The 27,027-nt window shown below is 43.4% G+C and overlaps 2 protein-coding genes across 2 annotated transcripts in view; both read left to right on the top strand.

Annotated features, from left to right (window-relative positions):
* LOC141094243 (uncharacterized) overlaps nt 1-27,027 on the top strand; it is a 1,213,871-nt gene that overhangs the window by 959,247 nt on the left and 227,597 nt on the right. The window lies entirely within an intron of this gene.
* LOC141094343 (oocyte zinc finger protein XlCOF8.4-like) overlaps nt 1-27,027 on the top strand; it is an 83,412-nt gene that overhangs the window by 30,389 nt on the left and 25,996 nt on the right. The window contains exons 2-3 of the mRNA XM_073580182.1: nt 3,763-4,013; nt 19,482-19,623. Coding sequence (XP_073436283.1) covers nt 19,546-19,623 — 78 coding nt within the window. The 5' untranslated portion in view covers nt 3,763-4,013; nt 19,482-19,545. The remainder of the gene's footprint in view (nt 1-3,762; nt 4,014-19,481; nt 19,624-27,027) is intronic.

Here is a 27,027-nt window from a genome sequence, read left to right as displayed (position 1 = left end):
TGAGTCGGACCTTCGACTTTTCCCAATAGTCGGCCTATTTCGTTCGACTCGACTTTTGTGAAAGTCGGGTGGTCCGAAACTCGATTCGACCCGAAAAAAGGCAAAGTCGCTCATCTCTAGTTGCTACTGTGTTGTTGAGTCTTAGTTGGGAATAAAGCGTTTCAACTTCTACTCCTCCGGTTTCTGCTGTAGGATCATTAGCATCCACACAACCTCGGATACCAGTGCCCGGCCTTTGGCGCTTAAGCTTAGGGAAGGGCTCTGTTCTAGCCCCAGTCTCCAGCTCTCCTCCACACTTCCTGTCCTTTCCTCACCTTCTGGACAACTGATCCTTCTGCTCCTTTCCTTCCCAGCAGCTGCAGCTCACAGGAGGCTGCTGCATACACATCTTCTCACTCTATCCCCCTCTGGGGAACTGCCCCTGACTTCCTTTCTGTTCTCCCTCTCTCTAAAACTAAGCTCCACCCACCTCCCAGCTCCCTTCGTGAACCATGCTGGGGTCATATAGAGTGCCCTGCTGTTCTAAGGTTTCCGTACTGGGTGCAGGTGCTGGAGTCTGGTCAGGTGTCTCCATCTTACCTGGATAGTGGGATACTACACCTCAGGAGGAGGTGCAGTACCTTTGTGATGACTGAACCCTCAGGGGCACCACACCAGCATCTCTGTGCTGTAATTAACTCATTCTTCTCTTTTCTTCAAGTTTGCGCCCTGGTGATTCAAACACACAACTTCTTGTACTGGTACATAGAGATACATTTCTATATACCAGTGTATTCCTATGTACTTGCATTCTAGAGCTAAACTGAAAGACAGAGATTTTTTTTCTTCCTATAAAATACAAAGAACAGTTAGAATAATGATTTATTGCAGTTTTTTTTCCGATTTTTGACCAAGACAAAATTTTCAAATCTAACAATGTTAATTTACAGAATGTGGCAAAGCACGGAAATATTTCCACAGATTTCAGTGATTTTAAGATTGTTTTTTCATAAATCATTGTATTTTGTTAGTGTTAAATTTAGGTTAATATGTTTTGCTTTTATTTAGAAAAAAAAAAGACGTTTTCACAAAATTGTAGAAAAATCAACAATTTTCAATCTTTGAATAATTATACTTTTAATCCAGGTAGTCATACAGCACAAAATAGTAATATAAATAACATTTAGCTTAGGCATCCTTCCCACGTCCGTTGTAATAATTATATGGGTACTACGGAATCTGATTGCGTGGGACAATGAGACTGAGACCAAAGTTGATGTAAATAAGTATATTTTACAAGAGTGACAAAACTAAACAGAGCCCTTCCTGCAACAGTAACAGAAACACAGCACAATATGGAATAATGCAGGTAAAGCAGAACTGGCAGTACACTTTCCGCAATGTTAAGGAAAATTCAGCGCAATATGGAAATGTCCTAAGTGACCAAAGAGTGGGGTAAGACCGCTAATAATAACCAGTCCAACAGTACTAATACTGAAGTGTGCACAGGGCACAGAACGTAGGAGTCCAGCAGCAGATATGTCAGCAAGTACACCGTATTAATGAGGCAGTCCCACGATGATGTAGTAAATCAGCATGCACACAGCACTAGGGTGCATAAGTCCAGCAAACATAAGGGTGAAATGCACACAGCTCTCAAACGTAGAAGTCCAGCGTGATACAGGAGAGGCTAAACAGGAGAAGGTCGTAATATCTACCTCTAGGACTGAAAGTCCCGCACGAGTCCAGTAATGCAGCCCCAACAGACACAGACCCAAAGGAGATGGCAAAGTCAGGATTCCTTAGGCCTGTTTCACACATCCGTTTTTGGCATCCGCCAAAGTGTGAAAAACGGATCCGTTTCCGTTTTGCCACAAACGGATGCTACCGGATCTGTTTTTTGGACTTATCTGCTTTAGCCACTAATGCAAGTCTCTGGTTAAAAAAACGGATCCGCCAAAAAAAATGGCGGATCCATTTTTTTTGCTAAACGGTGGATTTTGACGGACGTCTAAAAACGGATGTGTGATCCACCTCTAACTGGCCACAGCAGCTCCAAGGGTGATCAGCTCCACACCAGAAGTCCGGACTGTAGTTGAACACAGCAGGGTAGTAGGCAGCAGAATGTAGAGAGGCAGAGCACCGAGTAACGAGCAGCAGCCGCAGCAGCGAGTCCACTAGCAGATGGGCAGGAGCTCAGGAGCAAGACAGCAACACAATACTCAGGCACAGGAGAGCACATGACCAGGACTTAAATAATCAGGACAGACAGGAAGTTCCATGACAGGGCGAGATAAAAGACTCCATCTTGGGTCAGGGAAAACAAGCACAAAGGAAAGTCCAGAATTCTTACATCCGTATAGGAGAAGTGTGTGAAAGCCTAAACATTGCAGGTTATGTGTGAACACAGCCTAACAGACGTGTTTGGCACAATGGCCTTTAAAAAATAAACTACAGCTCATCTCACTCAAAAGGCAAAACCTCATATAGTGAACCTTATGTAAAAATGAAAAAGTTTTGGCTGCTCCAACTATGAATGAATGAGCAATAAATCCATATGTCCCAGACTCCCAACCATCCAGAATACAGAGAACAGTCCCAGATTTGGGTCTATGTGCTGTCATCCTGGCCAGTCTCTGACTTCCATCATGCCTCCTTCTGAAATCTCCTCCGGCCAGGGTTGGAAAAAATGGTAAATGAGTCTGGCTATGGGGCATGTCAGGAATTTTGCCATGGCGACTATGCATAGTTAGTCCCTCTTTCTATTTCCAGCAGAAACCAATAGGCCGCGTATTGAATTGTATTGTTCAATATTCCCTTAATCTATAATCATTTTTAACCTTTTTTGTGATCCCAACTGAAATGAGAAAGATACTTGATGTCTGTGTTACGCACGCAGATGGTGCACGTGGTTCGTGGGCTCACTGTGCCGGGCTAATTTAGGAACTGAGTAGCGGTACACCAGGTGTTCACTGGAGCTCCTGATGGTGGAGTAAGTCCTGGCTGCAGGTAGCCACCAGGTACCACGGTACTGTAGCTGCTTACCCCAAGGGTCAGGTACATAGACACGGATAGGACTAGGGCTCCTTTCAGACTAGTAAGTTCTCGATCCTCTATTGCAGGGTTCCCCAACTCCAGTTCTCAAGGCCCACCAACAGGTCATGTTTTCAGGATTTCCTACGTATTGCACAGGTAAAGCAATTATCACCTGAGCAATACTTAGGAAATCCTGAAAACATGATCTGTTGGTGGGCCTTGAGGACTGGAGTTGGGGAACCGTGCTCTATAGAACGGTTACTGACACAGATTAAGGCTGGAGTTACACTAGCGAGTGTGATGCGAGAAATTTGCATGAGTCTCACATCAATATCCGGCACTGCCACCGGCACTCGGAACCGGAATGTGCGGCTGCAGAGAAATACATACAGCCGCACACTCCAGTCCCGAGTGCCAGCGGCAGTGTCGGGTATTGCTGCTGTTGGTATATGCAACAGAAATGGACTTATTGTTTATGTAAAGGAGAACTTTACACTAGCCTAACAGCAGATGGCGATAGTGTGAAGTTATATGTTTGCTGTATTGTGGGGAGGGAAGCTCTCTTGTTGCTGTTACTTTTACTTTCGTTTTTGAGTGTATTATAGCAGCAGCACGGGCTGTGTGCTACTGAATTCTCTTATCTCATGTTTACCCATATGAAGTAAATACTGTTTACTGAAGATAACTTGCTCAGTGAAGTTCTCTGATGTATCAGTGGTCATTCTCAATAGATACACTCTGCTACAGGTTATGGGCCCAGACACCCAGGAGATAGTCCCAGATGCACTGAAAACCCAAAGCAATAACCTCAGATACCGGAGAAGCAGATAAGATAAAACCCAGTGAACGGAGGCTGAAAAAATCCAGATACAGAGGGACAAAGGTATTTATGATTCCAGGAACTGGATGACCGCACACTGGAGATCATTACAGAGAATCGCCACACACAGGATATACAGGAACTCGAAAGAAGAAAGAAGAATATCTTCATAAAACAAGTAAGATTATATAAAACTGATGTGCAGCACTGAGTTGAAACTCACAGTAGCTAAGCTGAACAGTGAAAATTATCAGTTATGGAAATTTAAAGTAGAGATGTTATCTAAAGACGATTTATGTGAAGTAATTACAGATAGACCTGATGAAGATAATCAGAAATGGGATAGAAAGAATAGAAAAGCGAGAGCCACCATTAGCTTATTAGTGGATGATGCTCAATTAATACACGTAAGGAATGAGGATACAGCTAAAGGATGTGGGACGCATTAAGAAAATTACATGAAAGATCCAGTTTAAATCACAAGTTATTTCTATTAAGAAAGCTTTACAGTATGAGAATGTCATGGTGTGTCAGGACGCAGATGTTTCCGCAAGGCGGACCCATAACACACGTGACCCTGGATACACCGCCTCCAGTGGGGCGCATTTAAATAATAAAACGTGCAGGTGGATACGCCGCCTCCACCTGGCGAATTTAGGTATTACACGTTATACATACAATAATCAAATAATAAAGGGGAACCTGGGAAACTTTAACAATGGTGGGCCCTGCGATAGGGAATGGGGACATGGAGACCTCCTAAGCTCCCCTGAGCCAGTGTCCCTGCACTCCTTACATTCCCTAAACAGGCTCCGCACCTGTCGCCGCACGCGTACCTTAACGCCCTTGCTCACCCTGACCCTAAACCCTCACTAGGGAATGGGTCGGTGCGGAGACTAATCCCACCACTGCACTAATAACACACATGAGGAAAGAGACAATACAGGGGAAACACCACTTAGCTTTGCTCTGTTGCGTGCGCTCCTAGCAACAGAGCCCACCACCTGCATGCGTCTTCTCCACCCGGATCCATCACCATAACAGGATCCTTCACCTTAGTGCAGCCTTGGAGCAGAGTCCACCACCAGTTGCAGCTGCTTAGAACCAGAGTCCCAAGGATGAGTTCAGCTTCTGACACGAAGTCGAGCATGCTTGAGTCCAGTTCAGCAGCCAAGTCCCACATGGTGAGTGCCACTCTCCATAGTCGCCACTCCACCAGCCCATGCAGACACTTCCCGCTGACACCATCACTGCGACTCCACCACGCCATGCCAGCCCTTCGTCCAGACACCATCGCTGAAACACGTCCCCCCTGGCTAAGCTGCGCAGGACTCCTCACCAGCTCCATCCTTCCTCCAGGCTCTCCAACCCAGAGTGAATACAAACTCACAATATCACAGGCAGTGATTGCACACCCCTAGCACACCTTTATAGGGTGTCACACCTGATACCTAATTAAGTGCACAAAAACCTAAAGTGCAATACCACAACCACCACCGGGGACAGTCAAAACACCTTTGAACTTAACTAAAGTAAAAAAAAGTTCACTTTGTGCTTTTAATACCGCCAGATCCAACACTGGATCATGACAGAGATTGAGTGCAAATGACAACATGCAGAAGCACACATTCTCAATGAAGGAAGTAATGTCACAGCTAAGGTCAATTGGTGAAGACATAAAAGAAAGTCATGTAGCAGCAATATTATTGTGTAGTTTACCAGATCCATATACAGCCTTAATAAATACACTAGAGTCAAGACCTGGAAAAGACATCACATTAGAATTTGTGAAGACGAGACTCATAGATGAATATCAGAGAAGAAAAGAACAAACAAATGATTCGTCTACTGAAAAGGACAGTGGAAACGCTCTTAAAGCTACAGAATTTAGAAAACCCTATAATAAAGAAGCAAGAGAATGTTTCAGATGTAAGAAAAAAGGTCATTTAAAGAAAGACTGTACCATATGGAAAGCAGAACAACAAAAATTACGACATAAAAAGCATACACAAAGTGAAAAACACAATTTGTGATTCATGTGAGAATAATTGGAATGGCACATTTAAATTAACAGACAAGAAATCATCACTAGGTTGGTTTATTGATTCAGGAGCAACGAGTCATATGACAATTGACAAGAATTTCTTCACTGATCTTGACTTATAGAATCATAGAATCGTAGAGTTGGAAGGGACCTCCTGGGCCATCTGGTCCAACCCCCTGATCAAAGCAGGATTCGCTAAATCATCCCAGTCAGATGTCTGTCCAGCCTCTGTTTGAAGACTTCCATTGAAGGAGAACTCACCACTTCTCGTGGCAGCTTGTTCCACTCATTGATCACTCTAACTGTCAAAAAGTTTTTTCTAATATCTAATCTGTGTCTCCTCCCATTCAGTTTCATCCCATTGCTTCTATTCTTTCCTTGTGCAAATGAGAATAAAGTTGATCCTTCTTAGATAATAAAGAAGCTATTTATCTTGCAGATGAGAGCAAAATAACCACAGAAGGTATAGGACAAGGTATGCTGAACTGTTCAAACAAGTTCGGGCAAGATTCAAAGATACTTGTACAGGATGTGTTGTATGTTCCAAAATTGGAAGGCGGATTGTTATCTGTGAAGCGTTGAACAGCCAATGGACTCACTGTAAAATTCAAAGACAATGAGTGTGCAATTCTAGCAGAAAACAAGGTGATAACCAATGTCAAGACAGATGAACAATTATATCATCTAGACACACCAAAGGAACAGATGAAGGTATGTACACATGATCACAAGAACTGTATTCACCTGTGGCATAGACGTCTAGGACACAGACACCCTGACAGTATAAGGGAGCTACAAAGAAAAGAATTGGCAAAAGATCTAAAGATATCAGATTGCTCAATTACCGTGAGATGTGAATGTTGTATAAAATCTAAAGCCACAAGAATATCTATTCCAAAAGAAAGTGAGATGAAAAGCAAAAGACCACTTGATTTGGTGCATACTGACGTATGTGGACCCATGAAAGTGACTACATCAGGAGGAAATAGATACATGGTGACTTTCATAGGTGACAACCCAAGATACACAGTCACACACTTAATTAAGAACAAAAGTGAAGTTTTTGATAAACTTGTAGACTACGTAACAAGGTCGAGTAACAAATTTCAAAGGAAGCCAATTGTCATCAGAAGTGATAATGGAGGTGAATTTACAGGTCACAAAATAGAAAACTACTTAAGACAAAATGGTATAGAACACCAGAAAACTGTTCCGTACACACCTGAACAAAATGGAGTAGCAGAAAGGAAAAACAGAACTCTGACAGAAATGATGAGATGTATGCTGACAGATTCCAAACTACCAGAGAAATATTGGGGTGAGGCAGCAATGACAGCTACATATCTACAGAACAGACTTTTTTCCAGAAAACTGAAGAAAACTCCATATGAACTGTGGCAAGGTATGAAACCAAGTGTCAATCATTTAAAAGTTTTTGGATGTAAAGTTTTTATATTCATTCCAACAGAAAAACGTTCCAAACTTCAAAACAGATCCATGGAGGGAATATTTGTTGGATATGGTGAAAATTGCAAGGGATACAGAATCCTAGATCCCAAAACAGACGGAGTCACGGTGAGTAACAGTGTGACATTCATTGAGGATCTAAATGAAGACACTATGATTTCAATTGACACAGAAAATGAGAAAAACAGCAGTGACCTAGCTGAAGAGGTATCTGATGAGAAAGTAGGTGAAATTGATGAAGAGCAGAATACTGAAAATGAAGAAATACAACTACAAACAGACACAGAACCAAGACGTTCAATGAGAGAAAACAAAGGTAAACCACCAAACGTCTCTCATACAAAACAAGCACAAGTAAAATTTATGAACCTACCTGTTGGGAAGAGGTTAAAAAATAACTATTCTCGTATATTTAGTTATTCAGGACTTGTTACCAGATGTGATTCTCTAAAGGAAATTTCACAAAGTTTCTTATAAAAAAAATGTAGTGGTTTATTTGGATTGCCCATCAAAAAAGATTATTACAGAAAAACATAAAAATAGGTGAAATAGTTATAAAGAGATTGTCCATTTGTTCATAGCAAAGCTTGTTCCACTTCTTTCCTTGAATTCTGAATGGAAAAGACCTCTGTCTCTGTCGTAAGCTTCTCTTGAAGTCACACGTGGTGATTAAGTTACATACCAGCTGTTCATACAACGTGTCCGAGTAAGAAGTCCCCTCGAGAGTGAAGAAGAGCCCCCCACCTTTTATATACGTCTCTCAGAGCACGTGGTCTCTATATATGGGGGTTGACATTTACCATGAGCTAAACTTACAGAAATAATATATGTAGTGTCAGCGAAAGGCAATGCGTTCAGAACAGAACTGAGTGTAATAAGAATATAAATCCATAATATTTAACAGAAGACATATCTAAACTCCCTAAAGAAGAAGCTAATAAATGGATAGAAGCAACCGAAACAGAAATGAAATCCATGCATGACTCAAATACATGGACACAGACAGATTTACCAGAAGGAAGAAAAGCCATAGGATGTAAATGGCTTTTTAAAGTAGAATACCAAACAGATGGCACACCTGAAAGATATCGAGCAAGACTCTTAGCTAAACGGTATTCTCAAAAATATGGAGAAGACTATGATGAGACATTTGCTCCTGTTGTCAAACATACTACAATAAGAACTTTACTTACAGTTGCAGCAATGAAACAGATGGAACTAATATATCTGTTGTGAGCTCATTTTCGGGTTTGCCTCTGGCTTCTGGTGAGGGTTATGGAGCTGGCTGTGCTGACAGAGGAGTAGTGAGTTCTCTATCTGGACTCCCTCTGTTGGTGAAGGGAGGTAATGAAGCTGATCTAAATGGCAGAGACCGTCCACCTGAGGAGGAGGACTGCAATTGGACATCAGGAGTTTCTGATTGGATTTAAGGCAGCCGACTCCCTAGTTTCTTGCTGGTGATTTTTCCTGACTCTGGCTCCTGTTTTACAGTTTGGATCCTGCCTTCCTAAAGCTAAGTTTTCTCTGCTATTGTTGATATGAGTTTTTGTCTGGTTTACTTGGTTTTTGTGTTCAGCCGGCCCTTGCTGGGACTGGGCTGAATCCCCATTTTGTCTCTGATCAGTTGAACTCTTTTGCTCTGTCTTCAGAATATACCTGAGTACTGATATATTGATTTGAAGTCTAGCGACTTCACGGCCTTTTTCTATCAGACGTGTTGGACATTCTTTTTGGCAGGGTTTTTTGCGTGATTGCAGACAGCAGCTTTTCTTTCCTGTCCTTTCTAGTTAGCGAGGGCCCCATCGTTTGCTCAATCTATCTTTCTGCCTGTGTCTGTGTTTTCATCTTGTTTCACCGACAATACATGTTGGGGGCTGTCTATTGCTTTGGGTTCTGCTCTGGGGCAGTTTAGATTTTCCCTTTCTTTCTTTAGGCTTATTTAGTTCTCCGGCCATGACGAGGCGTCTAGGATCACCGTAGGCACCCTCCACGGCTACTGCTAGTTGTTGTGGATAGGATCAGGGGTCTGCAATCCGCTAGTTACCAACCTCCGGTTTTCTGGGCTTAGCTTGCTTTTTGTTTTTTCCTCCTCGGTGACTCATTCATAACACATCTGGATGTAAAGACAGCATTTTTGAATGGAGATTTAACAGAAGACATTTACATGGAACAACCTCCAGGATTCAAAGATGAAAGAAACCCAAACAAAGTTCGCAAACTACAGAAAAGTATATAGGGTTTAAAGCAAGCAGCTAAAGCATGGAATGACAAAATCACGGAAGTGCTTACAAATGAAAAATTTCAAAGAAGCAAAGCTGATCCATGCTTGTACACAAAAAGGCTGATGAATAGATGGATTTATGTACTCCTATATGTAGACGACATTTTGATTTGTAATGAACAAGAACCCTTGATTCTAAAAATCCTGAAGCAACATTTTGAAATCAAAGACTTGGGAAATGTGAAACAGTACCTAGGAATACAGGTGGAAAGAGAAGAAGACGGAAGTTTCCTACTGAATCAAAATCACATTATTCAAGACATAACAGAAAAATTTGGATTGAAGGATGCAAAAACAATAAAGCCTCCAATGGAAACTAATTATCTTAAAGAGATGAATAGTGAGAAAAATATGCTACCAAATAATGAAGAGTACAGAACAGTAATAGGAAAGCTACTGTATCTAGCGACTGTTACAAGACCAGATATCGCAGCAGCAGTTGGAATCCTGAGTAGAAAGGTGTCAAAACCAAATAAAGCTGACAGGAATGCTGTGAAGAGAGTAATACATTATTTGAAAGGAAATAGCAACGTTAAGCTGCAACTACCCACAAGTGATAATTGCATTTTAACAGGATACGTTGATGCAGATTGGGCTGGAGATCCAACTGACAGAAGATCTACCAGAGGACATATTTTTTTCCTCTCAGGTGGACCAATAAGTTGGACAAGTAAGAAACAGTCAATTGTGACACTGTCTTCAAAAGAAGCAGAGTATGTTGCCGCAGCACATGCAAGTCAAGAAGTTCTGTGGTTAAGACCGTTGTTGACAAACTTAGGACAACCACAGTTGGAAACGACAAAATTGAAAGAGGACAATCAAGGATGTCTTGTTCTTGCTCAGATGGAAAGAGTCAATCCAAGAACAAACATATTTGTCATGATCCAGGTTGATATGACAGGTTTTGAATAAATATCCTTTTTTTCCTTTGAGCTGGTTGCTTAGAGTTGGTTTTGCCCCCAGTGGCCATTAGGGTTATTACACAGTGTTGTCTTTTGTTCTAGTTTGCCCCCGGTGGTGGCGAGCGTTATTGCACGGGAATCTCTAACAGGTGTGAGACTCTGGCTCCTAACTATAAAGGTGTGTCAGGTGGTCTCACTCACTGTTGGTGATATTGGTGTTTTCAAACCGTCCTTGGTGAAGGAAGGAGCTAGAGAGAGTTCCTGTCAGCTCAGTCAGAATCCTAGAGTGGCAGCTATGGTGTCAGCGAGGAGTTCTGGCAAAGCTTGGAGGAGTGGCAGCTATGGTGTCAGCGAGGAGTTCTTGTAAAGCATGGTGGAGTAAATATAAAGCACAAATCCCATGAAAAATAACATGGAACAAAGAAGAGCTCCCAATAATATTAAAAAATCCTTTTATTCAAAATAATTATAAAATGACAAAAGCATAATGCCATATAGGGGACGCTATGCACACTCACAAAATCATCATGAGGAGAAAATACATAAACCCGGACTAGAACATGTGTAAGCCAATCACATAACAATACATGTCAATGATCCAGATTACATTCTATAAAAGACCATGAGTAATGTCCAAAAATAGACAAACAATATCACTCCCCAAACGTGAGAACAGTCTCTCTGTAAACTAGAGGCCCAAATACTCAGAGACCATGTGTAAATAACACAGTCACCATGTAAGGCAACCTAATCAAGAAAGTGCCATAGTGCACAGAGAAAATGATATATCGTTACTTATGTAATAGAGTGTGGTCCAGCGTCCCCTCACCCCGACGCGCGTTTCGCCGCCTGCTTCTTCCGGGGGCGTGTCCAGGGTGAGGGGCGGCAGAGTTTAAATGAGACTAGAAATTAGGACGTGACCAATGAGAATCAACGGCGCATAATGTTATAAAACACGCCTCCATCACCAATCAGATGAAGCGGCGCATGACGCCGCCAGACATGCCCCTATGACGTACTTCCCCCAGCACTCAATGAACCGCAAGCTTAAGCTATGCGTGTCAATATCAGAGCGTCGCCAGGAAGCGCCAGAGGCCGTGACTAGCAGCGCATGCGCACAATCTGAAGGCCAAATTACATACCGGGAATAGCAAAAAGAATATAATATTAATGAACAACCATATAATTTAAAGTGACTAGTGCACAAGAACCCTAATAAGAGTGTATAGAATACATTATTATTTATAATCTATAATCTAAATAGATCGTGACTTTGCATTCAACAATTCCATTTATGTTAAACGTCATGATATTCACCTGACCATAATAAAGTGCATTAGTGCTATATAAACCACCCAATTGGGGCACAATCCTCAATATCCCCACAATGACAAGTGAACACATTATGTATAGACAAATATGATACAAATACATGGTGCCATCACATTAACCATAAAATACACATATCTCAGAAACACATTTCGTGAACAGATAAGAAATACATATATTCAAATTGTGCTGTTGTGAAAAAATTTAATGCAATAATACATAGATCTTAAATCTTGATTGTAGAACCATCCACAACAGAATCTCAGATCCCGGATGTATACAGTAACAGATTGAAGACTACTCTTATACTGCAATCAAGAAAAAACTGTTAAAATGATATAAAACAAATAATGACCCCAAACCCATAAAAAAGATACCAGATTACAAAAAAGCAGCAAATCCCATATTTTCATTTAAACCCAGAGGTGTAAGGGTACTTAACCTATAGATCCATCTACTTTCAAGTTGAGAAAGAATCCTAAAGACATCACCACCTCTAACCCCCAAATCCACCTGATCAATGGCTTTGATGTGCAAACCCTGAGGATTACACCCATGATACTTCTTAAAGTGCCTTGGGATGGTTTTTAAAGAAGCAAGATCCTCTATTTTCTGGGCCTTTTCTATGTCCAAAACATGCTCTCTTACGCGAAACTTCAACTCCCTGGTGGTTAACCCAACATAAACCTTTTTACAGGGGCACTCAGCATGGTATACCACCCCTTTAGAAGAACATGTGAGATGTTTCCAAATTCCATACTGTCGTGACCCATCAAAATTACCAAATGTTTTGGATTTAACCAAATTTAGACAAGCCTTACAAAGACCACAAGGAAAAAAGCCTTGTGTCAATGATGTCTTTCCAGAGTTGGTCCCTTCTTCGTAATGGCTATGAACCAGAAAATCCTTGAAATTAGCTGATCTTCGTGCCACAAACTGTGGAGCTCTAGGTAAAACTTTTTTGAGGACCGGATCCGTCAGTAATACCCTCCAATGTTGGTTAATAATACCTTGTAGATTTTGCCACTGCCCATTAAATGTGGAAATGAATCTAATCGTGTTACTATCCACCTCTTTCCTCTTCACATTATTATACAGTAACTCATTACGGGAGGTATGAGCCGCTCTATTGTAACCCCTCTGGATCATCCTACGACTGTAACCTTTATCTTCGATTCTCCTAGTTAACTCTAAACTTTGCTTTTCAAACGATACTGAATCAGAACAAATTTTCTTAACTCGTAGAAACTGACCTATGGGAATTCCACGTACAGTACTGACAGGATGAGATGAATCCGCTTGTAAATAAGAATTCACTGCTGTAGGTTTCCTAAAAACGTCCGTGTGTACTATTCCATCCGAAGCATCTATCCAAATATCCAAAAACTCCAGACATCTGCCAGATTTAAAGGTGAGTTTAACATTAATGTCATTGCTATTAAGTTCTTCCATAAATAATCCCAATTCCACTTCATTGCCTTCCCAAATGAAGAGCACATCATCGATGTATCTCATCCAATTATTTACTTTATTAATCTCACCGATTTTATCTCCCAAAAAAATCTCACGTTCCCACGCCCCTAAAAAAAGGTTAGCGTAGGAGGGGGCACAAGAGGCCCCCATTGCTGTACCTTGGCATTGCAGAAAAATCTTGTTGTCAAAAGTAAATACATTGTGATTCAAGATGAATTCAAGTAGAATCAAGAGGAGGTCCACAATGGAACTTTCAACATTACTTGCTCGTAAAAACCAGGCTGTGGCTGCTATACCATCACTATGTTTAATTGACGTATATAACGCCTCCACATCAGATGTCACCAAAATCTGATTATCTTCCAATTGCATCTGGTCAATACGTTGCAATGCCTGATTGGTGTCCCTAATAAAAGAAGGCAAAGTGGAAACAATAGGCTTAAGGAAGTAGTCAATGACATCAGAAATAATCTCACATAAACCCCCATTCCCAGCAACAATAGGTCGCCCTGGTGGATCTAGGGCATTTTTGTGTACCTTGGGAATGAGGTAAAACGTGGCAAGCCTGGGTTGGAGATTCCAAATTCTGTCCAATAACGTCTTAGTAATGATACCCTTGGAAAATGCCTTTTCCAAAATCACAACCAATTTCTGTTGGAAAAAAGGAAGTTGGATTATACGTGAGTCTCTTGTAACATTCCTCATCCTCAAGCAATTTATAGGCTTGTCTTTCGTACATCTTTTTGGGCCATATAACTAAATTGCCCCCTTTATCCGCTTGCTTGAATAAAACATCCTCCCAGCCCTGAAGTTCTTGAAGGGCATCTCTCTCGGCTCCGGACAAATTGTCCCTATTTTTTTGATTGGAAGCCAACATTTCAATGTCCTTGGTTACCAACCTAGTAAAGACCTCAACCGCTGGGCATAAACTCAAAGAAGGAAAATTTTTTGATTTACTGAATAGGGATGAAGGAATGGTACTCACCTCATCTGGTCCACTTTCACGTGCAAGAGATTCCAAGGTCTCAGTAGCCTCTCTTTCCAACATCATGGGATCCGGACTAATGTCCTCTCCTCTAAAATGCAATTTCTTGAGCACAATTTTTCTGGCGAATAAATTAAGATCCTTTACCGCAACAAAGGGGTCTAAACGGGACATGGGAGAAAAATTAAGACCTCGTTCCAACAAACTGTACTGAGATGATGTAAGTACATGTGTAGATAAATTAATCACCTTTAGTTGGTCCTTAGATTTTCTTAATTTCTGCGGTCTCTGAAACATATCATGATATTTCCGTTTTCCACCACTCCTCAGGTGGAAGTCTCTCCCATATCCAATATCACTGGATGAAAGCCCACTTTCACTTCCTGAGACGCTGGAAGCGTCTGATCTCTCTTTTGAAGTGTGTTGTGTTACCATATCCATTTTTTTAGGTTGTTGCCAACGGTATATTCTATTGGATTCATAATCTTTAGAGTCTCTAGTAAACTTTTTCAGTTTACCCTGGCTCACATCCTCCTCCCATTTGTCAATTTCCTTACTGAGATCCTTGAGCCATGTTTCCAAAGCATCCTTAGACATATTGGATTGTAAAGACTTAAAAATTGACTCCAACTCACTGTCAATACTGTTTAAAGTCATAGTGTTGTGTTCAACTATGATTTTAATAAAATCAAAAGAACATACTGACGCTGCATCCATCCATTTATTGGTCAAATTTTCATTTTGTAATTCAAAAGTAGGATAGAGCTGCACCCTAAGGCCCCGAGGTATGATTTTGTTGCTAAGATAATTTTCCAAGGCTGCACGATTCCACCAAATCTTAGTTTTCTTGTGGAGGGCATTCTTATATTTAAACATGAATTCTTTGCTAGTAGTACTGGTATCTTGGGAAACATGAACGGCATTATGCTTGAAAATATCCTCTGCTTTCGTACGCCAAGTCTGTTCCTTGGCCCTAAAATCCATCCCTAGGACAATCTGTTTCTGCAAAACAGCATAAATACAATAACCACAATGTCCAAAACCTAATAAGGAGGGCACTTCACACAATCATAAAGCACAAATCCCATGAAAAATAACATGGAACAAAGAAGAGCTCCCAATAATATTAAAAAATCCTTTTATTCAAAATAATTATAAAATGACAAAAGCATAATGCCATATAGGGGACGCTATGCACACTCACAAAATCATCATGAGGAGAAAATACATAAACCCGGACTAGAACATGTGTAAGCCAATCACATAACAATACATGTCAATGATCCAGATTACATTCTATAAAAGACCATGAGTAATGTCCAAAAATAGACAAACAATATCACTCCCCAAACGTGAGAACAGTCTCTCTGTAAACTAGAGGCCCAAATACTCAGAGACCGTGTGTAAATAACACAGTCACCATGTAAGGCAACCTAATCAAGAAAGTGCCATAGTGCACAGAGAAAATGATATATCGTTACCTATGTAAGAGAGTGTGGTCCAGCGTCCCCTCACCCCGATGCGCGTTTCGCCGCCTGCTTCTTCCGGGGGCGTGTCCAGGGTGAGGGGCGGCAGAGTTTAAATGAGAGTAGAAATTAGGACGTGACCAATGAGAATCAACGGCGCATAATGTTATAAAACACGCCTCCATCACCAATCAGATGAAGCGGCGCATGACGCCGCCAGACATGCCCCTATGGCATACTTCCCCAGCGCTCAATGAACCGCAAGCTTAAGCTATGCGTGTCAATATCAGAGCGTCGCCAGGAAGCGCCAGAGGCCGTGACTAGCAGCGCATGCACACAATCTGAAGGCCAAATTACATTGTCATTGTGGGGATATTGATGATTGTGCCCCAATTGGGTGGTTTATATAGCACTAATGCACTTTATTATGGTCAGGTGAATATCATGACGTTTAACATAAATGGAATTGTTGAATGCAAAGTCACGATCTATTTAGATTATAGATTATAAATAATAATGTATTCTATACACTCTTATTAGGGTTCTTGTGCACTAGTCACTTTAAATTATATGGTTGTTCATTAATATTATATTCTTTTTGTTATTCCCGGTATGTAATTTGGCCTTCAGATTGTGCGCATGCGCTGCTAGTCACGGCCTCTGGCGCTTCCTGGCGACGCTCTGATATTGACACGCATAGCTTAAGCTTGCGGTTCATTGAGCGCTGGGGGAAGTACGTCATAGGGGCATGTCTGGCGGCGTCATGCGCCGCTTCATCTGATTGGTGATGGAGCGTGTTTTATAACATTATGCGCTGTTGATTCTCATTGGTCACGTCCTAATTTCTACTCTCATTTAAACTCTGCCGCCCCTCACCCTGGACACGCCCCTGGAAGAAGCAGGCGGCGAAACGCGCGTCGGGGTGAGGGGACGCTGGACCACACTCTCTTACATAGATAACGATATATCATTTTCTCTGTGCACTATGGCACTTTCTTGATTAGGTTGCCTTACATGGTGACTGTGTTATTTACACACGGTCTCTGAGTATTTGGGCCTCTAGTTTACAGAGAGACTGTTCTCACGTTTGGGGAGTGATATTGTTTGTCTATTTTTGGACATTACTCATGGTCTTTTATAGAATGTAATCTGGATCATTGACATGTATTGTTATGTGATTGGCTTACACATGTTCTAGTCCGGGTTTATGTATTTTCTCCTCATGATGATTTTGTGAGTGTGCATAGCGTCCCCTATATGGCATTATGCTTTTGTCATTTTATAATTATTTTGAATAAAAGGATTTTTTAATATTATTGGGATCTCTTCTTTGTTCCATGTTATTTTTCATGGGATTTGTGCTTTATGATTGTGTGAAGTGCCCTCCTTATTAGGTTTTGGACATTGTGGTTAAAGCATGGTGGAGTGGCAGCTATGGTGTCAGTGAGGAGTTCTTGCAAAGCTTGGTGGAGTGGCAGCTGTGGTGAAAGCTGCACTCAGATGCTGGACTCTGTTGCTGGAAGAGAGCTACACTCAGATGCTGGACTCTGCTGCTGTAAAGCTGCAATCAGATGTGGGACTCTGTTGCTGGAAAGCTGCACTCAGGTGTTGGATCCGGTTGGAAGAAAAGATGCACTCAGGTGTCGGACTCTGTTGCTTGGAGCATTAGCAACAGAGCAAAGCTAAGTGGTGTTTCCCTGTTTATCACTTTCCTCAATGTGTGTTTTAGTGCAGTGGTGGGATTAGTCTCTGCACCGTCGACTTCACTAGTAAGGGATTGATTCAGGGCGAGCTAGAGATTTCAGGTATCCTGATCGGCTCCTGGTGCGGAACCGGCCTAGGGATTGTTAGGAGTGTAGAGACACTTACTCAGGGGAGTGCAGGAGGTCTCCACGTCCCCGTTGTTCCCTATCGCAGGGCCACCATTGTAATTGTTTTCCTGGTTTTCCCCTTTATTCTGAAATTCGCCTTGCTGGAGGCGGTGTATCCAGACATAATAATAATCTTTATTTTTATATAGCGCTAACATATTCCGCAGCGCTTTACAGTTTGCACATATTATCATCACTGTCCCCGATGGGGCTCACAATCTAAATTCCCTATCAGTATGTCTTTAGAATGTGGGAGGAAACCGGAGTACCCAGAGGAAACCCAAGGAGAACATACAAACTCCTTGCAGATGTTGTCCTTGGTGGGATTCAAACCCAGGACATCAGCGCTGCAAGGCTGCAGCGCTAACCACTGAGCCACCGTGCCGCCATACGTGTACTACTGAAATTCGCCTGCTGGAGGCGGTGAATCCGGCTGCACGTACCATTATTTAAATTCACCCAGCTGGAGGCGGTGTATCCAGGGTCACGCGTGTCATATAAATTCACCCTGCTGGAGGCGGTGTGTCCAGTCACACGTGACCATGACAATATTGATGTGAAGTATCTTTTCTTGAGAGATCATCAGGAGAAAGGAGTCTTGAAGTTAGAATATTGTCCTACTGAAGAAATGACAGCAGACATCTTCACAAAGGCGTTAAATGCTGATAAACACAAGATACTGATAAAAAAGTTGGGTTTAACTGAATAAGTCCATACTGTTGAGAAAGGGTGTTGGTATATGCAACAGAAATGGACTTATTGTTTGCATAAAGGAGGACTTTACACTAGCCTGACAGCAGATGGCGATAGTATGAAGTTATATGTTTGCTGTATTGTGGGGAGGGAAGCTCTCTTGTTGTTTTGACTTTTATATTTGCCTTCGAGTGTATTACATGCCAGCAGCACAGTCTGTGTGCTGCTGTATTCTCATATCTCATGTTTACCCATATGAAGGAAATACTGTTTACTGAAGATAACTTGCTCAGTGAAGTTCTCCTGTGTACCAGTGATCATTATCAGAAGATACACTCTGCTACAGATGCGAGAGACTCGTGCGAGTTTCTCGCATCACACTCCCAAGTGTGACCCCGGCCTAATTCGGAGACTGGTTGTAGCAGTCCGGGTATATGGGGTTCTCTGATATCACACATTCAGAGACACAGGTCTCGGATACTGATTCAGGAACTGGCCATTCACATGACGTGGACAAGGTTCAGGCACTGGCCTCACTAGGACCAAGGACAAGGTTCAGGAACTGTCCATGCAGTGACCAGGGACTAAGGGCTCAGGACATTGGCCGCATCAGTACCAGAGGAACTCACAATTTCACTCAGAGACCCCCTCACTTACTAATAATTCACTGTAGTGCTTGACATCGCCCAATTGGGGAGGGTGCCTTTTAAAACAAGATGCCTCCCAGCTATTGGTTGGGATCCATCTTGCAGGTGTACTCTTAAACTAAATGCCTCCCAGCTGTTGTCTGGAGGCATTTTACTATGTGGAAAAGCTGCCCCCTTAAGAACAGGGGAGCGCGCACTGAGAGGTGCGGTGCGCAGACACAGGCCAGGAAGCAGGGAACACGCTGAAGACCGCTCTGCGTGACTGGGGCGGTGAATGTGCCCGCGTCTCTGCATGGAGGGAGAGGAAACCGGTGTCCCTGCATGGAAGAAGAGGGAAGACCATGAAGAGGCGCCTGTAATGGTGTTACAATTTGAACTTTACATATCAGGTTATTGCTCTCTACTAGCAGCACCAACCCAGTAATTTGTTGGGGTTTTTTCCATAGTATTTGTATGATTGTACATAATCTCACCTTCTTTCCATTCAGGTTCCTGATAAATATTATCTTTCGCATTGACATCTACAACACAATCTGCCTTGACCCTTCAAGGATGGATATGGACAGAGACAAGATGGCGGAGAGGATATTACACCTCACCCTAGAGATCCTCTTCCGGCTTACTGGAGAGGTGAGAGATTCTGATGACGTCACATTACATTGTAATGCAGGAGTCTGGATGCAACGAGTAGAGATCACGAGGTGGAAACAGTCAGGGGGTGATATAATGCTATTTATATACAGCAGTAACTTTTAATCAATTAGTGTTAGTAGCTATGCAATCTTACAGTAGAGGGAATAACAACAGGATTAGAATAAACAAGAAAGTCTTTTACTATTTAATGCTTGTGTCCTTTTCACAAAGGTGGTGCGCTCAGTCTTGGGAGTCACCACGTGAGTTCTCAATCAAAGCTCTGGCCCTAGCGGGGGTCACCGGGTTTTCCCGCTAGGTTGTAAGTCTCTTCCTGATGCAGTCTATTAAAGCCCATTGAGCCTCCCACGCACCAGCCGGCCCACTCCCAACCTGTACTCCTAATGCCAGCTGACCAGTGACGATAACTGGAAGTGATGGCCCTGCTTACTTGCACCGTTCCTATGCAATCGCAGGCGTGACTCTCCTGTCGCATTCTCCACACGGGTCTCCTCGGCTTGACCATAGGCGGAAGTCTCTCATGCTCAAGGCGAAGAGGACTGGGCTTCAGCTCTTGACAGGCATAGTCGAACCTCAGAGAATTGACCAATGCAGGGCGCAGCTTCTGTATCTGACCAGTGTAAGCCATTCTTGGGGATATCTTCTGGGGAATCCAGAACTTGCCATGCGGTGAACAACACCTGGGTGGCGTAGACTCCCCCCTGAGGCCTGCAATGCTGGTCTCAGCGGTGTTTCTGGAGCATGTCTGCCCCACGCTCTTCCATGGTGCAAAATCTTCTCATGTATGGGTGCCCAGAGCTTTTATAGCAGGGAAGTTTTTCCTGTGGGTCACCTGATCCAGTCCAGAAATGAGGTCACTCCACTTGCAAACCTACTAGCATACTTTGGTTCCACTTGATTTCAGCTGACCAGCAGATGGCAGCCTGTTCTCATCAATGGCACCTCCTGCAAGAGTCCTGCAGATATGTCATGGCTTCTTGTTACATTCCTCCCCCCTTTTTGCTCGCCAGTCCTCGGGTGAGTGTAAGGTTGTGTTGACGTGTAGCGTTTTTTTTGCGTTTTCGCGGCGATTTTAAATGCCGATTTTGCTGCAAAAATGCAAAAAAAGAGCATCCCATGCAATCCTATGGCATTCCGCACATGCTGTGCTAATGCTGCGGATTTTTCCACGGAGGAATTGCATCGCGGAAAAATACGCAGCATGCTCATGCTTTGTACGGAATCGCTGGAAAATCTGCACACATAGTAATGCATTGGTCTGCTTACTTTCTGCATGTGGCTATGCCCACCATGGGAAAAGTAAGCAGAACATTTGCGGATGGTACCCGCGGTCTGGGGGAGAGGAGATTCTCCTCCAGGCCCTGGGTACCATATCCCTGTAAAAAATAGAATTAAAATAAAAAAAAATTGTCATATTCTCACCTTCCAATGTCCCTCGCAGCGTCAGCAGGCCTCAGCCGTAGCAGTCTCGCGAGACCACGGCATCATCAAAGGTCATTGGTGCAATGCATCACTGGGAACGGGACCTGCCGGGAGCATCGAGATGATCGGGGACGCTGCGCGGGACGTCGGAAGGTGAGAAAAACACGATTTTTAATTTTTTTTTATTATTTTAAACATTAGATCTTTTTACAACTGATGCTGCATAGGCAGCCTCAATAGTAAAAAGTTGGTCACACTCGTCAAACACTATGTTTGACGAGTGTGACCAACCTGTAAATCAGTTTTACAAGCGATGCTACAGATCGCTTGGAAAACGCTAGCATTTTGCAAGCTAATTACGCTTGCAAATCGCTAGTCTTTCCGTGGGAAATAGGCGTGAATTAAAATGCGGTTTTATCGCATATTTCCTGCAGAATGGAATTCCGGAATTCCCGCGTAAATTTCTGCGGCATTTCCGAAACGTGTGCACATAGCCTAATTCTTTCGAGTTCGGAGTTTCCCCACAGGTAGGCCGAGTTCGGCCAACAGTTTAACTCCTTTGTTTTCTGATGTATGTGGGACCAGACGGGGAATTCCGTCATTGGCCAGCTCAGTCCACCTGAGCTCTTCCTGTAGAGGTGCGTCTGGGGTACCTGGAGACTCAGCCACTGGAGGAGGCAAACTGACTCCAAGTTAGTTTTCTCCCTCACTCAAGAGCAGCAACGACATCTCTAATGAACTCATCGATCCTGCAAGTCATTCTTTCTCTTCCTCTAAGACTCCATTTTGCGTGACCTCAGTCACTTTTGTTGGGAGCCATGCCTCGTTACGGTCTTCTGCTTCATAAGAGCAGGGCCGCAGCTTACTCCTGTGCAACACCTGAGGTGCTACGACATCATCTTCCTCAGGAAAAATCTTGTCGACTGAGTTATTCGGATGAATCTTCCTCACAACTCGGTAGGGTAGCGCTTCCAAACGATGATCCAACTTGTTCCCAGTTTGTTTGGCCTAAACACTTACATGCTCCCCTGGCTGAAGTTGTCCTCCTGACACTGGGCATCGATTTGAATATTCAACTTCCCAAAACTTCTCAACCAGATTCTGGATTTGTCATTTCCTTAGATACAATATAGTTCAGCCATCACTCGACCATGGAAGCAGGCCCCTTGGTCGAAATTAATTCACTTCTGGCAGCCATATTATGCAATGAAGTTCTGACAGATGGCTATGGCTTCAGTTTTGGCTGTCTGATCGAGGGTGGGAGTCGCCACCAGGAACTAGATGAAGTGATCAATCATCACCAATCAATACCCGTAGCCATTGTATGAAGTTCCGATCATCAGATCATCGATCATCAGGACCTCTAAAGGTGCAGAGATTCAGATAGCCTGAATAGGAGCCCTCTGTTTCGGGGTTTGTTCAGCTTACAACCGTGACATATTTGTCAAACTCCTTTGACCTTCTGCCGCAGTTGAGGCCATACACCAGTTGTTGCAGGTCCCTAAAGGTCTTCTCTACACTGAAGTGGGCACCCCTCTCATGAGCATCTTTAGCCAGCTGTACTATCAGCGCTTCTGGAGCCACTGCTTGCCAGGTAACATCGAATTCTCAAGGGAGTTGAATCTTTCCACACAGCAGGCTATCTTTCAGGAAGAGCCTTTCCCACTGGCCTAAAATCTGCAGGGTACTTGAGGGTGAAGTAGCCCTAGCTTCATGATCAGGCCTTTGCACCAGAGCGACCCACTTCCTCAGCGTTGTCCCTTGAACGGCCAAGAATTTGGATGGGTCTGGGCTCTGCTCTAGACTCCTGAGCGGTTACTACAGTCAAAGTAAATTGCCTAAATTCCAGGATGTCATCACCCTCAAGCTCTTCATCTACACTGTGTTCCAAATTATTATGCAAAAAATATTTCCTCATATTTTCTCTAAATTACCTATATGAATTGCAGTCATTGTTATTTTCCAGTCATCTAATATTCTAGTATAATTGCAATTTTTTTAACAAACTGTCCATGAAAACAGTATATTTTTAAAAATAAGAAACACTCAAAATGCATGTTCCAAATTATTATGCACAGCAGAGTTTTCAACCTTTTTATTTTTATTTTGAACAAAAAATGGTCAATTGTGAAATTATAAGCATTATCAGCTTATTACAAAATGAAATCAAACAGTTTTCAAGTCAAAACTTTATTCTAGGTGATGTTACATTTGCACATAGGACCCCTTGTTGGAAAGAAGCTTCTGAACTCTCTCGTCCATTGAATTTGTCAGTTCTTGGATGGTTTGTGCTTCAATTGTTTTGCATGTGGACAGAATACCCTCCCAGAGCTGTTGCTTAGATGTGAACTGCCTCCCGCCATCATAGACACTCCTTTTGATGATGCTCCAGAGGTTCTCAATGGGGTTGAGGTCAGGGGAAGATGGTGGCCACACCATAAGTTTGTCCTCTGTTATGCCCATAGCAGCCAGAGATGCAGATGTGTTATTTGCAGCATGAGACGGTGCATTATCATGCATGAAAATGATCTTGCTGTGGAAAGCACGGTTCTTCCTCTTGAACCATGGCAGGAAGTGCTGTCTTAGAAACTCCACATAGATTTTGGAGTTCATCTTTACCCCTTCAGGGATCCTAAAGGGGCCGACAATCTCTCTCCCCATGATTCCAGCCCAAAACATTACTCCACCTCCTCCTTGCTGGCGCCTTAGCCGTGTTTTCATGGGGTGTCCATCAACCAGCCATCCTCCACTCCATCCATCTGGACCATCGAGCGTTGCACGAAACTTATCGGTGAACAAAACAATTTGGAAGTCAGTCTTCATGTATCGTTTGGCCCACTGGAGCCGTTTCTGCTTTTGTGCAGTGGATAGAGGTGGTCGACAGGATGGCTTATGCACAGCTGCAAACCTCTGAAGGACCCTGTATCTTGTTGTTCGGGGGACGTTGGAGGCACCAGCAGCTTCAAAAACTTGTCTGCTGCTATGACAAGGCATTTTTGCAGCTGCTCTTTTAACCTGACGCAATTGCCTGTTGGAAAGAGTCCTTAATTTTTCCTTATCAGCACGCACACGTGTGTGCTGGGAATCAGCTACATACTTCTTGATTGTGCGATGATCACGATGAAGTGTCTTGGCAATGTTGATTGTAGTCATGCCTTGACCTAAATACTCCACAATTTGTTGCTTCTCAGCAGCCGACACATCCTTTTTCTTTCCCATTTTGGCAAAAAAATGTAGGCTGTTTAATAATGTGGAACAGCCTTCTTAAGTAGCCTTGCCTTTATTTGGACACGCCTGCCAAACTAATTTGCACAGGTATCTGCCATTGCTTTCAGTGATATAAAGAGCCCTGACACACATCACCATCAATGAGTTTAAATGACAAACAAAACAATTCTAACCTTATCACTCCTAAACTCTTAATAATTTGGAACACAGTTTATGTCTGTCTTCGGTCTGGCTTGGGTGATTCGGAACAAGTGGTCTGCTTGAGTATTCTGGGACCGCTAGGAAATCTTGTACTGGTATTTAGACATCCTTGCGACCCAACGCTGTTCTAGCACTCCCAGCTTGTCATTTTCTAGGCAGGCCAGTGGGTTCTTGTCCATCCACACGTGTATTTCTAACCACGACAAATGCTCAGTGAAGTTCTCAGTCATGGTCCATACCAGCACCAGCATCTTCAGTTTGAACGAATTGTAATTGTCCGGTTTCTTATCTTTCTCTCTCAGTTACCTTCTGGCATACGTAATCACCCGCTTTCTTCCTTATTGTAACTCTGCCAATACTGCCCCCAGACCTTATAGGCTTCCCTCGGTGTACAGCTTGAAGAGCTGTGAGAAGTCAGGGTACGCCAAAATTGGGGCATCTGTCAATGACTGAAATGATTCCTCTTGTCATGGTCCCCATTGAATGGATTGACATTTGGCTCCCCCAGCCATGCCCCGCAACAACTCGTTGAGTGGTGCCGCAATCTTGGCGAAGTCCCTTATGAACCTGCAGTAGTAGCCGGCTAGCACTAGGAAGCTCACAGTTCTCTCAGGTCGGTTGGAATGGGCCACTTAACTAAGACACTCCAGCCGGTGAAGATGCTCTTCAAACATGGCAGAATGAATGATTATGTCATCCAGATAGATCAAAGTGGCTTCAAAGTTCAGGCCTGCCAAGCATTTTTCCATAAACTGCTGAAAGGTTCCTGGTGCATTCATCAGTCCGAAAAGGCATCAGGTTGTACTCAAACAGGCTCATAGGAGGACAAATGCTGTTTTCTGGCAGTTCTTCTCAGCCACCAGGACTTGCCAGCAGCCACTGGCTAAATCAAGTGTGGAAAAATATTTGGCTTTTCCTAGCACAGATAGGGACTCTTCAATTCTGGGCAAAGGTTAGGAGTACACTCTTTCAGCCTCCGGTAGTCTACGCAGAAACTCATGCAGGGTATCATCCTTTTTCCAAGCGAACACAATGGGGGGGGTCACCCAGGGCCTCTGACTCTCGCAGATCACACCATTGCACAGCATATGGGCCAACAGTTCTTTCTCCTCCTGGTACATCTGAGATGGGACCTGCCGATACCTCTCTCGAATGGGAGCAGTGGAAATTGTAGGGATCACATCAGTGATAGCATGGATGCACCCTAAGTCATCTTGATGCTGTGCAAACACATCTCAATATGGCTGTAATAACTGTTCAACCTGCACAACTTATGTAACTCTGTGAGGCTGGCCTCCATCTGTTCCAAGGGGTGAAGTCCAGCCAGTGGTTCACTTCGGTTTTACTGACTATCAAGCGACACCGCAAAGATCCATGGGTCTCTTCCCACAGGTGTCAGTCCTATAGCTTCAGCTCTGGGGAGATCTTCCAGCATTATACAGACTTGGGCCACTTCTTGTCAGGGCACCAACTGTAGAATAGCTCCACTTAAAATTTTTACAGTGCACAGGTACTCGTCCCTGTCGCACCTTGGCCAGGGTGAGGGCAACCAATAATCCGGAGATCGCTTCTTCTCCCTCTATAGGCTCAATATGGATGTCCACATCCTCTAAGGATACATGAGCCAGTAACGGCATAGTGAGTACAGTCTGTCCCACTGATAGTGTCACCGTGGATTCTGGAGGTATCAGTACTTCGCCGAGTTACTGGGAGGCAGCAGAAAAATATTCAGATCTTTCCTGTATCAAAATGGGAGGCAGCAGGTAACTTCTGAATTTTGCTGACTCGCAATAGTTGCTGGAACACCTTCTTACTTGCCGGGTTATGTGTGGCACAGGTCCAATTGTTTTTATCTGGGCCCTTAGCTAAGAATTGTCCCACTTCTTTTAGCACATTCATGCCCAGAGTTACAGTGGGTCCTCTGCCTCTGGATCCCTTTGTCAACACTATTCCTTTTCAGCCCAGATCCTTCCCGGACACCCGGACAGACATCCACACTACTCCTGCTCCTGGGATAGGCAGTTGATTAGCCGCCACCATTCGGATGCTGTGTTCTTTTCTGGAGCAAGCAATTTCGGGAAATATGCCTCCGTGTGCATCAAGCAGTGAATGTGTTGCCCATTGAATTAAGCCCAGATAGTGGGTCTCTCAGAGACAATATCCTCAGAATTCTTTTCTCCCTCTGAGGCTCGAAACCACATGGTATTCTCCACAACCGTGGGTTGCATTAGTTTAATGGGCACCCCATCTCCTCCTTTCTCGATTCGGACAGTGTCTTGAAATGTGTCCCCTTCCACCACAGGTTCAACACTCTCGATTGGGTTCCACCGATGGGCTACGTACGCTACATGATGTGTTCTGAAAGGAGCGACTTTCCCTCTCTGACCTCCCCTCACGTGAGGTCGGGTTATCAGCTAGAGGATTGGCGGCAAGGGTCCTCTTGATGCTGCATAGCTCACCTCGAATGTCCCAAATCTCTTAACATATCTCCCGTACCAGTACGTGTTGACTCAGACATGACCCCTTCATGAC

Source organism: Dendrobates tinctorius, unplaced genomic scaffold (genome assembly GCF_039654945.1).
Source record: "Dendrobates tinctorius isolate UK_male_01 unplaced genomic scaffold, ASM3965494v1 ptg000063l, whole genome shotgun sequence".
Taxonomy (NCBI): domain Eukaryota; kingdom Metazoa; phylum Chordata; class Amphibia; order Anura; family Dendrobatidae; genus Dendrobates; species Dendrobates tinctorius.
This window is presented reverse-complemented; position numbering and strand designations above follow the sequence as displayed.